This window comes from Palaemon carinicauda, chromosome 21 (genome assembly GCF_036898095.1).
Source record: "Palaemon carinicauda isolate YSFRI2023 chromosome 21, ASM3689809v2, whole genome shotgun sequence".
Taxonomy (NCBI): Eukaryota; Metazoa; Arthropoda; class Malacostraca; order Decapoda; family Palaemonidae; genus Palaemon; species Palaemon carinicauda.
In genome coordinates this window covers 55,375,866-55,389,620 of record NC_090745.1, presented here as the reverse complement: position 1 = coordinate 55,389,620, position 13,755 = coordinate 55,375,866, and the positions used below count along the sequence as shown (strand labels likewise).

Below are 13,755 nucleotides of genomic sequence, written 5' to 3'. Positions count from 1 at the left end.
AAACCTGTCCCCACCCTCCTGACACTTTTGGAACTAGAAACAGGCGGTTGTAAAATCCCATATAATATGTTGGTAACTCTTATATCACCTGTTTTTACAAGTTTCTGAATTTTAATTGAAGAGCTAAAATGTTGATTGAATGCTATTAATGTCCCTGGCAGTAGGAATAAATACAGAAATAGAAGCTGATATTCATGCTGCAAAACATAAATAACTTAAGGATCAGGAGCTAATTGTTTTCAATTATACTGGAAACTACCTAGTGTGACCCATGCAGGAAAACTTGGATTGCAAATAAGGAGGAGCCGACTGGGCAAACATATTAGGTTTTATTGAAGAGAATATACTTCTCCTTATAAAACGATGGGGACCTAAAAATTATCCAAAACTAAACCAACCTCTTGAAGAAGATCGAGTGAGAGAGAAGCAGTAGAAGTAGGAGACAATTAAGAGAGATGAAAAATTAAAGATTGGTTTAAGAGCGTATATGTCAAAATGATTATGAATAGAAACTTGTTCAGTAATGCAAGTGTCTCTCTCTGGATAAAAATGGACCTAAATTAGTTGATTCAATTGCAAAATGTTTAAAAAAATCTGACACTGATTTGCTGAGGCATAAACAAAGAAGTTTTACTCAAAGGATAATATTAGTAGACCTATCCGAGAAGGTCCATAACAAACTCCTTATAAAACCAAGGAAGGAAGAAACCTCAGGATGATTTTCCATCTTCTAAGGAAAAGAAACTGTAATAATGTACATCACTACTAAAACAGGGTCCTCTACGATGATATAAGCCCAAGGGCTCCCACAGGAAAAAATAGCAAAATGAGGAAGGGAAATAAGAAAGTAAGTAAACTACAAGAGAAGTAATGAACAATTAAAATCAAATACTTTAAGAACATTAACAACATTAAAATAGGTCTGGTTAAGAGTTAATAGCTGTTTCAAACGTAATGTGAATCCTTCCCCATAACAAACCTAGCAATACAACCATGACCGTAATGGAGGCATTTCTTTTGGCTACAAGAACTCAATCCTGATTACCATTAAGTTTAACAAAATTAAATTATGACCAACTACCAGAGTTACATAATGCCATAATCCCTAACACCAGTTTGGGATGCTTGGCAGGCACTAACAAAACACAAATGAGTGGGATTCTGTGAATCATGAGGTAATGCTGAATATGACGCAGACTGGTATAATTGGTATTTTCCCAAAAGCTAACACCAATAACTGAAATGACTATGTCCAGAATAGTACACTAAGTGCACCCTAGAACTGGTGGCCTATGTAGAGGCACACTCTGTATGTGAACCAACTGTTGTCATACCCCCAGAGTTTATTTCATACTCTAAAGGCACGTTCGTCCCCATCTGGGTTAGAAGTAATATGATTCATAATAAGCTTTACACAGTCTTGACTCAACATAAGAAAGAAAAAAGCCAAAATCAACTCTTGAAGAGGAACTAGACTCACTTTTTCACCGTGAGTAATGTTGGTCTAAACAGAAGCATGCATAGAGCACATGTGCTGGTGGTGACAGCCTCATCTTAAGACTGGTGAAACAGGCAAAATCAAAGAAGAATACATTAGACTTATTATATAACAAAAGACCCAAATATTCTCACATAATACTTTGTTTTTGGCTCAAACTTGGACACAACATGAGTTTCCAAATTGGATATTGATTACATAAACTGAGATATAGCATTCTGTATCAGTATAGAAATAAAAGAAGCAATTTCAATCCAAACTCAGAGCATAAATCATCTGAATCAAAACCTTTGCAACCAACTCTAACAACCTGGCCTTTCTCTAAAATGGGAAAATAGTTAATTTGCTTGGTAGGGAAAAGTAGCACTATTAAACCCTAATCTAATAATAGACCATTCACATCACTTATATCCATTTTTCTGTACTAAACATCCTTATCGTTATCCCTTTTAAACTAATACCTGAAAAATTATCTGTTCATGCCGCACGGAAAGTTTCACACTCCCTGCACAAATAGAACACAAAGCATTGTCTACCTTATCATGGTGAGAAGACAAAATGCAGGCTGACGCTTGCCAATAATCTGATAACACTGCACTTCCCACAAAAATGCACTTTAGAAAACTGTGTAGGAATACATAAGATTTTTGTATAACAAGGATGAATATATCGACAATAAAATTAAATCACATGTCACATGCCAAATAAACAATGGCAGGGATGATAGGTCACACCGTAGTCGCCAGACTACACCGTTGACAGTCAATTAAGACCAGGGTTATCGTCTAGTATGGAAATATTGTGGCTTCAAATTTTATAGTCCAGAAGGTCATGCCTCAAAACAGTAATAACCTATGAAGTTCAGTAAAATTCTGTGAAATAATGAGATCTTACACAAAGTTTTCAGTTACCTTATATCAATATACCAAACAGCTCACAAAGTCAACCTTTCATATCCTTTTAACTTACAGTACATATAAAGGTTGATAAAATTCATACCTCATCTATAACAGAGGAGTCCTCTTGAGTATTTGTACTAACAGATGCAAGACTTTCTTCATGCAATGCACGGAGGAGTAAGTCTAGCTTATCGCTGAGAGTTACACACTTAGCAGAAAGTGATTTGTCTACCACAGGTATGTCTGTTGATCCTCTTTCACCTGTGATTCCAGATACTTCACTCCAACTCTTGCCTACTTTCATTATTAATGATTTTATAGTTTCACACAGGATCCTGTCAACACAAAATCAAACATCAATCTATTTGGCTTAAGGTATTGGTAAAATAATGAAACACCTATAATATTGTAATCTTTCATAGCCATAGTTAACCTTCTTACTGCATCCATAGAGTTTCTAATACTGTATTCTATAACAAAACAGGGGAATAATTATTTTTACATCAATAGTTTATATACAACAATAATTAAGGATAGGTCATGTAAAGACAAACAATGACATATGCTCCAAAACACTTTATAAGAATCAAAATTAAAAGTAACCTTTACAGATTAACCTTCGTAAAACTCCTTACATACCACGCTGGACTCTACAATTAGCGTAGGTCCCAAAAAAGCATAAGATTATGAAATGGTTGAAGTTTAAGAACTGCATATTCTTCTACTGTACAGTTAAACACTACATTCGATTAAAAATAAACATGAATACTTGTTTTGAGTAAATGGAGAAAAGGCTTTTTTTCAGTACTCGGAAACAATGAAAGCTATGATAGGTAGGAAACGGATTCTATCATCATAAATTCATAAATACATATCCCCGGTTGGAATTTCCTTTAAAATTACTGAAAAGCTATGCCACTATGCTACAATATTATTCTTAAATCTAGAACGTTATCATTGATAACCACATTATACACTGAAACAAACAGATAAGCCGATTCTCCTCAAACCTGTTCTTCTAGAACATAAACCAAAAGGTTCAGCAATTGGTCCAGGGATGCCCTTCAATGACAAGCCCAATGTGTCAGGAATTAAATGCTCTACTCACATTGGATTAGAGATTTCCTGGCCATTGGAGTAGGACATAGACAAACTGATTCAATCTCAGACTTAAATGTGGTAGTAAAGGGTAGTTGATTATTACTTTTTTGTGGCACCTTAATAGCTTGACCAAAATTAAGTTGTCAATTAAGAAAATTCTTTGCATGGACTACACTAATATATTCAGTATTTGCTTTCAATATGGCAGCTTCTTCTTTCTTAAATTCTCTATAACTTTTATCATTTGATTTATGATGTTCTTTACAGTTTGAACAGGTTGTATCTCTGTTGCATTAGTCATATTCTAATGAAGAACAGTTAATACCGACCTTTGTATTATTGCAGTACTAGGATGGGTGACTATACTTGAAAAAAATGAAGCATTGTAAAGGCCTAAGTTTATATTCTCGAACACATTTTCATTCTCAATATTTACATGATCAGGTATAATCAGGGGGTTTCATCATGCTTGTTTTATGGATCTTACTTACTTTCCAAACATTAGAGGGATGCATGTCCAGAATTTCTGGTTCTGAAAAGGAATTTTGACATAGGAAAAATCTATTTTTGGATGAGATAATCATGACATCCTGTTGGAAGTTCCTCAAAGGCAGAATTCTTGTTGGGATATTTCTGTGAGTGATATAACGGAGAATTTTACCTGTAGAGGTATCACGGGATTACTACCCCGGAGCGAATATTTCGAGATATATCATGTATACACCAGGGACGTGTTTAAAATAAGCCACAGCTATCCTTCCCCGAATAGAGTTAACCTTGTCTCGAAGGATATGGGATAGGATTGGATATGTGAGCGAGAGAGCCGTTACAGCTCCCAATCCCAGTGTACTAAAACTAACACGTTTCCTGTAAAACCACTCCAGGAGCAACCATCGCATGACGCAAGGCCTCACACTGAGAATCGGGAGGGTATGAAAAGTACCGGGCGGGTCTATCAGGAAAATATGGCTATCTCACCCCAAAATAATTTTTCCTGCCAAATCCATCTTTTTTGGGCTCAAGCCATGTCATCCTCTTGGAAGTGTACCAGAGAATTACTATTCTATGTGGCCGGGAGTGTTTTAACCCTTTGACCCCTCATACACATAACCATACTTCCCATAGCACTGGGAATGATAATACCAAGCTATGAGCACAAGCAATATGTTGGTAAAATAAGTAGGAGCAAAGGAATTCAATACCACACTTCCACTCACTGTGAATAAAAGCTTTGTCTAAAGTAGTCAGTCAGACTGGAGTCTATGAAAGGAAGGTTAAAAATTTGGAGGTACACTGCTCTTATTATGAACAGTAGGTCTAATGAAAGGAAAATAAGAAAAACAATAATCTTTTAATTTCCAAAGATCCATATATGCAACAATAGGAATATGAAACGTGCAGAAAACTGAAGTTTTCAGACCCAAGAATTATGTAACAGAGTAGTAAAATAGTAATACTCATAGCATAAGAGGAAAATACCACCTTTGAATCTTTTCAATTAAAAAATAGTACATATTAAACAGAACATTATTCCACTTGCACAATTTGGATTGATTATACAGTCCATAAGAGTCCATGTACAACACTTACGAAGCTGGTTTAATAACGCAACCAGCGTCCACCACAAAGTGTTTTATCTCTTCCAACTGACGTAAGTAATGTTTGAAGACCACTCTTGAAGATTTCCATCCTATGTAAGCCTGTAAGCCTTCGAAGGACATGGATTGGAAAAAAGTTTAGGGAAGAGGCAACTTTCCTAGGGTCATTACCCGATGGCATACTTTCACGTCAGGCCTTCTGATGAAATGAGTGAGTTTGGACCTTAGTTGTTTCAGAGAAAGATTAGATCCTGTCGACTCCCCTTTAAAAAGTTGACCGCATTTAAAGGCCTGACTCTTTAACAGGTAGGCCTTAAGGTCATGGTCTCGACTTCTGGCCGAAGGGCTTGTCCCCTTGCCGATCCCATGGCAAGGGAGCTCAATGACACTGGATATGCTGTCAGGGGAGGTAGAGATGTCGTGAACGGGACGCGATATCCCTGACTGATTACGGAAATCGTCCAGGAATCGGCCCCAAGTTGCTGCCACCTTCTGGCGCAACTTTGTAGGCATCCCCCCACTGGTGACCATGCAGGGGGACTGCCAATCCTAGCGTTTGCGGCCTCGGTCGCTCCCTCTAGAATTCTTTCCTCTCCTGGAGGACTTTTTGCCTTTCTTGTCCTTGACAGGAAAGGGCTTAAGACACCTTTGTCTTTGCTGCAACTGCCTTTTTCATACTCTTGGTAGGACGTGATTGCTGGGTCGCTGGAGGTTTGTAGGGCCTCGATGTTAGGGCCCTATGTAAAAGAGAGTCCTGGTTAGACTTCCTCCACCTCTCAGCCGCCTGCTCCACGTCCTTAGGCTCAAACAAGTTCCTACCCAAGACGGAAGAATGTCTGAGCCTGTTAATGTCAGTACTGGGGACCTTTTGGTGGAATCTCTCAGACACCGCATCTCGACGTTTCAAGATGGTATTAGCCCACAAGCTCGAGACTTGGTGGGCTAGAGACTCAATAGTACGAGTGCCTGAGAGCAAGAAGGTCTCCAAGGCCTTCCTGGTACTCTCTTCGGACAAGTCCTCAGATCGTAACAGGATCCCCAGAAACCCTAGCCAGATGTCCAGCCACGAAGTTGCCTGCATGGCACACTTCGCCCCCTTCTCCTGGCTCAGGATTTCCGTTGCCGAATACGAGACCTGCCAGTTGGAGAGTCTCTCTAGAGGGACTCCCCCGGTAAGCTCTTCCAGAGAGTGGTGTAAAGGAAGAGCTACAGTGAACCCTCGCTACTTCGCGGTTCGACCATCGCGGATTCACCACTTCGCGGATTTTTTCCATAACCCATATATATACAGTAATATATATATATATATATATATATATATATATATATATATATATATATATATATATATATATATATATATATATATATATATATATATATATATGTATGCATGTATTTATGTATATATGTATGTATGTATATATATATATATATATATATATATATATATATATATATATATATATATATATATATATATATATATATATATATATATATATATATATATATATATATATATATATATATATATATATATATATATATATATATATATATATATATATATATATATACCGTATTTAGACGCACCTTTTTTCACGAAAATTGACCCCCAAAATCACCCTGCGTCTTAACACTTGAGAAAAAGTTGTATAAGGGAGTTTGACACCCTTCAAACATCCAACTATTGACATATAAGTACTCAAACTGACGAGAGATATAATATAACCCTAAAATTATCATTCCTGTGTAATAAATTCATTTATTTTTATATTCCACTTCCTTTCATGAAGTACAGTAGCAATTTTTTTTTCTTTTTTATTTATTTTTCTTTTGTAATCAGCTGATGACTCGCTAACCCCCTTCTACAAGCAAACATGCCAATTAATGGTCTCGGAGCAGACGACGCTATGACATAGTTGTTTATGCAGTATATAAAATATCAACCAAATATGAGAAAATAGATATCTTTTTTCTCATATTTTGTTGATATTTTGTAATAAAGCAATATATTGATAATGACTTTGTTGCCTGAATTACGAAATAATACAAACAGACGTTTGCTGAATACGACCTTGGTTCAGGTTCAGGTTCAGGTTCTGGGGTGAGGCATAGCCTTTACAACGGCGCCTCTGTGTCTTTTAGTTTTGTGTGTTCCTTATTTTCACTAGTTTTTCTCTTTTCATCCACATTTGTTGTAGTATACTTTTCTTATTTTCTTATTTTCAATATTCTCTTCACAAAAAAGGAATTTTCCAACTGTTTGGGCACTATCTTCTTCGTATGGTTGTTGAAGCTCAATTGCTTTTATTCTTATATCACTAAACTGTGGACAATATAATATAAAGTGGTTAGCATTTTCTTCTACATCACAGAATACACAGTTTATATTTCCATCTTGGTGTCTGTTTCTTATATTCAAGCCCAATGAGTTTGTCCTTGCTCTAAATAATAAAATTGACGAAAATGTATTGTCATACACTTCCTCTTCCTTGATTTCACTTTTCCAGTTTTTATACAAAATTAAACTCTCCTTACACTCCATTTCACTCTTCCATTTGCTTGTGTCCCATTCTCTTGTTCTCTTCTTTATGTCCTCTTTCGTACATCTCTTGACTTCTCTCATCGCCATCCCACATTCTTCAGCATACTTCTTCACATGCATCCACCACTTCCTCTCTTTTTCTTCCATATCATTGACTATTGCTGTTAGTAGGTCCTTTTCTCCCTTAAAAATGCTATTAAGGTACCTCAGCTTACCATCCATTACCCTTGTTTTCATAGCAGATGCTCCTACATCCCCTCTCAAGGCTACAATTGCTGTATTCTTTACACCCCCTAACATCCTTCTATACACTCCATTCTCTATTCTCTGCAACTTTTCTATTTCCGTTTCCGTTAAGTTAATCACATTTGTTCCATATAATATAGAAGGTAGTGCTACACTTTTCCAGTATGTTTTCCCTATCAGTATCTTATTACAACTTTTTTCTATGATCGAATATGTAAGATTAGCTAGCTTTTGCGCCTTAACTATCATTTCATTTTTCTGTGTTTTGAACATATTCCTACTATCATCTACCTTGATACCTAGGTATTTAATATTGCTTACTACTCTTATTCCCTCTATATTATCTGGTTTCTCCTTCATATTATATATAAGTACGCTACTTTTGTCTCTTTCCTATATCTATCACTTTCCTTATGTTTAATTCAGCATCCTCTATATTCTCAGCAAGCACTAGGACATCATCAGCAAAAAATAATACTACTAGCTTTATAATATCATTTTTAAAACCATTACCTTCCTTTTCTACTTGTTTTATTATCTGATAAGTAATTAATTTGAATAATGTTGTAGAGGCAGTACAGCCTTGCTTTATTCCACTACTTACGCTCAATTTTTGTTCTACTCTTTCCCCTATGTCTAACGTAGTCGAGTCTCCCACATATACTTCAGCTATAGAGTTAATTATACTAGTATGTACTTTATATTGCTTTAATGTTTCTATCAGTGCTTCCCTTTTTATGGAATCGAAAGCTTTTTTGAAATCTAAAGAGGCCACTATGAGTTTTTTCTTATTTTTGAAAGTTTCTTCGACCATGTATTGTAAGATGAAAATATTATCCTCAATCCTTCCTCCTTCTGTAAATCCCGCTTGACTATCCTCTGTGGCATTATTACTTTTTAGATGCCCTTCTATTTCATCCTTGATAAAAGCCATGTATATTTTATATGATACATTTGTGAGAGCTATAGGTCTCAATTCCTTTGCTGTTGGCTTGTTTTTCTTTTTTAACATTTTTGTTCTGGATTCTTTCCAGCTTTTGGGTTTTTCTTTGCTGGCTAGTTCCTCTTTGTAGCAGTTCACTAGTGTATTCTTGCATATATCACTCATCATCATTGCTTTGTAGTAGTCTGGCTTTAGTCCATCTGGGCCAGCTGCTTTACCTTTCTTTAGACGTTTTAAGCATTTTCTAATTTACCTTTACTCATTTCAGCAGCGGGCATGGGTTTAATCATTCCTTCGACATTAAATACAGCATCGTAATGCTCCCTTAAATGTTCAGGTATACTATATTCATTTACAGTTATAATGTCATTTTCACTTCTCAAATTATCCAGGTATTCGCTCTCCTTCTCCTCATTCCAGATCTCAGTTATTCTATTTTCATGAGTGTTGTAGACTGTTTTCCAAAATTTTACTAATTCTTCTTTAGCCTCTTCATCTGATAGTTTATTTCCTCTATCTCCATATAATTGTATTGCCTCGCTTTTTATTTCTTTGCTATTTCTTAATTTGTTTATGTTTTCCCATAGTTTATTGTTTTTATCATCTCTTATCTCCCTGGTCTTCTTTTTCTCATATAACGTTATGCTCTCTTTCACCAGTATTTGTACTTCTTTCTTCTTATGATTGTATTTTTCTTCTAATTCTCTTTTTATCTTAATATCTTTTTCAATTCTCTTTTTTCTATTAAGTTCCTTTCTTTCCTTAATCTTTCTTCTTATTTCCTCGGTTACCCAAGGTTGTTCTTTGGTCTTCCCTTCATTTGTTACCCTTCTCCTATATGTTTTAGCCAAATGTTCTTGTTTCATTTCTGCCATTATTATGTTTAGCTCTTCAATGTTTTTTACATCCTTGCTGACAAGTTTTCTCTCTATAGATTTCACATATTCGTCTACATCTTTTGCGTCACTGCTATAATTGTAATTTCTTCCCACTTCCCTTTATTGTAATTATTTTCGCTATTTGTTTTTACTTCCAATTCTACTGTTATTAGGTTGTGATCTGATATGTCTAATACTGTTTTATCTTCATCTATTTCCATACATTTAAATTGTTTGTATAGCATATTATTTGCAAGTACAAAATCAATAGCACTATGCTGATCTTGTCTGTGCCACGTGTATAGTCCTGAGCACCTTTCATCTCCATTTAATAGTGTTAGGTTGTGGTTACCCATCCAATCTAGCACCATTTCCCCATTTCTGTCTACTTGTTGGTGCCCAAGAAATCCCACGTGGCCGTTAAAATCCCCCATAACTAGCAAAGGAGTTGTTTCTCCTGCTTTTTGTATTAATTTTTCACATTCCGCTTTCAATTCTTGATCTCTTTTTCTATCTTCTTCTGTATTTCCTGCTGCGAAATATACCAGTATTATCAGGAATACTAAGTTGTGGATTTTGCATTGTACCATTATTATATCACTATGTTTTGTTTCTATTTCCTCTGCTTCAGTGATATTATTGTTTTTAAGAATTAACATTAACCCTCCACCCTTTTTGTCTTTAAAATCCCTTCTTTTTTCTAACTTTAACAGACCTTTACTCAGCTGTATTTTATCTATTTTTTGGTGCGTTTCTGTCAAACAAAATATATGAATTTTATTTGCGTTCATCTCGTTTTCTATTTCTATTAATTTCTGCTTGGTTAGTGCTTGGATATTTAACAGGCATATTTTTATACATTGGCTAACTTTTTTGTCTAAATTTATACCTTTCCTAATTCGCTCTGCTTGTGATTGCTTCTTGGCGAAAATTGTCGTTTCTTACTAGTTCTCCTCTCTTTATGTACCACCCCTGCTCTCCATTTTCTTTTTTCTCTCTCAATTCCTCTAGCAACTTCCTTTCTTTTTCCCTTTCCCTAAAAGTGAGGTCAGGTGCAATGAAAACTTGTCTCAACTCCTCTTTTGTTGATTTCCTGAGGTGTTTGCCCCTTGCAATTATTCCCCATTTTTCCTTAGTGCTTTTAAGCTTAACTAGCAGGGGCCTTGGTTTTTGTCTTTGTCCTTGTTCCTCTCTCTCTTCCCTTGGTTTGCCTAACCTACCCACTTCTTCAATTTCCACATCATTCATTCCTAACTCGACATTAATCAAACTCCCACATATATCAAGATCATCTCTCAGCTTTTCATTATTATCAACTTTTGTACTTTCTTTTATATTGAAAATTACTATATTGTTTTTCTTTTTCTCCTTTTCCCTTATTTCTATCATCTCTGCCCTGACTTCCTCCCTAACTTCTTCTCTTGTCAGCTGACCCGTTCCTATCATATTATTATCCACCAATGACCTAATCTCCTTTTTTAACTCATCTACCGTATCCTGCAGCCCTATGAAATTATCCCTGAGCTCATCATACTGTTTCCTAAGTTTCTTGTTTTCTGCCTTCAAGTTTTTGAAATCCCCCCTGCACCTACCACAGAACCATCGGGCATGTTTAGATTCACTGATTTTCTTATATTCACTCCTTTCTAATTGACCACAGCCTATGTGAAACCATACATCACACAAATCACATTGTATCGCTTCTTGGTTCGATCTTACCCCTTTTTTGCACCATCCGCAGTCGTTTGGACCAGCCATCCTTTCTTCATGGTCAGAGTCACTTGAATATTCTTCCTCTCCTTTTGCCCCTTTCACTTCCTTCCTTCTCACACTCACACCCACTGCACCTTTCACTGATTCTCTCTTAGGCACCATGTTTAATATATTTTGAGCTTGGTTATGTTATGTTATTCTAGCGGCTTTATAATTATCAGAACACACGTGTTTACACCTTGTTGTTGAACTTTCTTGGAAAAAACTTCTGTTTGTTGATTGCAGTATTACCAATTTGCAGAAAAGTAACTAGACCTAGAATCACAAACAGTAGCAAAATTATTCCACCTAAAAGAATGTCTAGATTTCTTTAATCAATAATTACATTTTGTGTGTGAAAATTTCTAGGCTATATTAGGAATTTTGGAAATAGTACTAGAATTTTACCTCTTTAACAAAATTTTATGCCCCTTTGGTAAGGCTGCTTTCATGTAAACAACACTTGAAACACCAAACACTCTGACCTAACATGTAGTTGTGGTGGAAACTAAGACTGCTTTAGTGGTTTCTTATATGAATATGTAATAAAATTGGGATAATTGGCATATAGCTAATTAATATTAACTTAAACATTTCATAATTCACCCAAGATAAAAAAAAAAGTTACTGTGCAAGACAATAATCACGCTAGAGTCGCTGACTAGGGATTTGTGCTAAGAAATTTTTACAATCCTAATTTTTTTTCTAAAACTACCTTGCTAATTTGAGGGTGCGTCTTACCACTTGTAGCGTCTTATGACACGGGAAATACGGTATATATATATATATATATATATATATATATATATATATATATATATATATATATATATATATATATATATATATATATATATATATATATATATATATATATATATATATATATATATATATACAGTATATATACACACACACACACACACACACACATATATATATATATATATATATATATATATATATATATATATATTATATATATATATATATATATATATATATATATATATATATATATATATATATATATATATATATATATATATATATATATATATATATCTAAAGTAGGAAGATGTGATGTAGTTCTAAGGGAAAAGTATGGGAAATATGTCTGGGTATTAAGCAAAGCTCTACCTCCAGTTTGTTTCTTCATTATGATCAGAGATAAATGTAAACAAAACATTGGTTGCCATTTTTTATCGTGCTTTTTAGCGTGTTTAGGAAACGCATGATATAAAATCACCTTTAATATTTGTGCCTGTTTTAGTTTAGGGTACTGTAGTACATGCATTAAGTGTTCTGTACATTAAAGGTTAGTTTGTTAACAGTACTACGTACAAGGGAAGGTTTTAAAAGTCTGAATATACATGTTGAATAAATAGGTAAATATGGTGTCACTACTTCGCGGATTTTCACCTATCGCGGCCGCGTCTGGAACCTATCTACCGCGATAAACGAGGGTTCACTGTAAACAAGTCTACTCCAAGATTTCGAAGTACCTCCTATGATGGACACGAGGAGGCGGGAGGAGTTTGTTACCGGTGCTAGATCGGCTGGAGGAGGCAAGCTCGGAGAGTTGGCCTTCGACCTTGTCTCTGGCACCTTTAGCTCCCTGCGACCAGGGCAAAGCCACACTGGCCCTCGAGGGTTTTTGAGTACCGAAGACTCGGTCCAAGACCGTGTCCTTGCCCTCACGAGGGGGAATCTCTGGATCCGCAAACCCATTGAGATTCCTCATAAGGGTCAGAACCTGCCAGAACGCATGTTCTGATTCCTGCAGACTCTTCCCTGGGGGACTCGTGGGCGTTCTCTGAGGGCTTGGCTGGCTCCGGTCTAATCCTTGATGAAGACTTCGGCAGAGTCTCAAGAGTCCTTCGACTCCCTCCTGGGAGGGATACAAGACTCCAACAGTGATGGTGGAAGGCTCTTCTCAACCCCTATCCGAGAAGACTTCTCGGGCGAGGTGGGGTTTCCCCCATTGGTACAGTGGGGGAACGACCCGCCTCACCTGACTCCCCAGAGGACGGGAAATCCTCGTCCGCAGGGGAGGGAGAGAAAGTCTGGGGGGGGGGGAGAGGGGGCCTTCCTCAAGGACTTCCGAGGAGTCAGCTTCGCCCTTGGAGAAGTTACCATGGTAGATACTCCTCTCTTCCTCTTCAGGGGAGAAGCCGCTGCCAATTGATATGTGACCAAGTTCAGAGGAAACAGGCTTAAAAGCCTGCACGAGAGCTCTGACGATGGTCCCAAACCAAGGCTGCTGACTGACAGTCGCGCTGTCAGAAA

At 36.3% G+C, this 13,755-nt stretch overlaps 1 protein-coding gene across 1 annotated transcript in view; it reads right to left on the bottom strand.

Moving 5' to 3' along the window:
• The window catches only part of LOC137614911 (diacylglycerol kinase eta-like), a 773,025-nt gene that overhangs the window by 657,107 nt on the left and 102,163 nt on the right, over nt 1–13,755 (bottom strand). Inside the window, exon 6 of the mRNA XM_068344565.1 lies at nt 2,498–2,732. Within this exon, the coding sequence (XP_068200666.1) occupies nt 2,498–2,732 (235 nt within the window). The remainder of the gene's footprint in view (nt 1–2,497; nt 2,733–13,755) is intronic.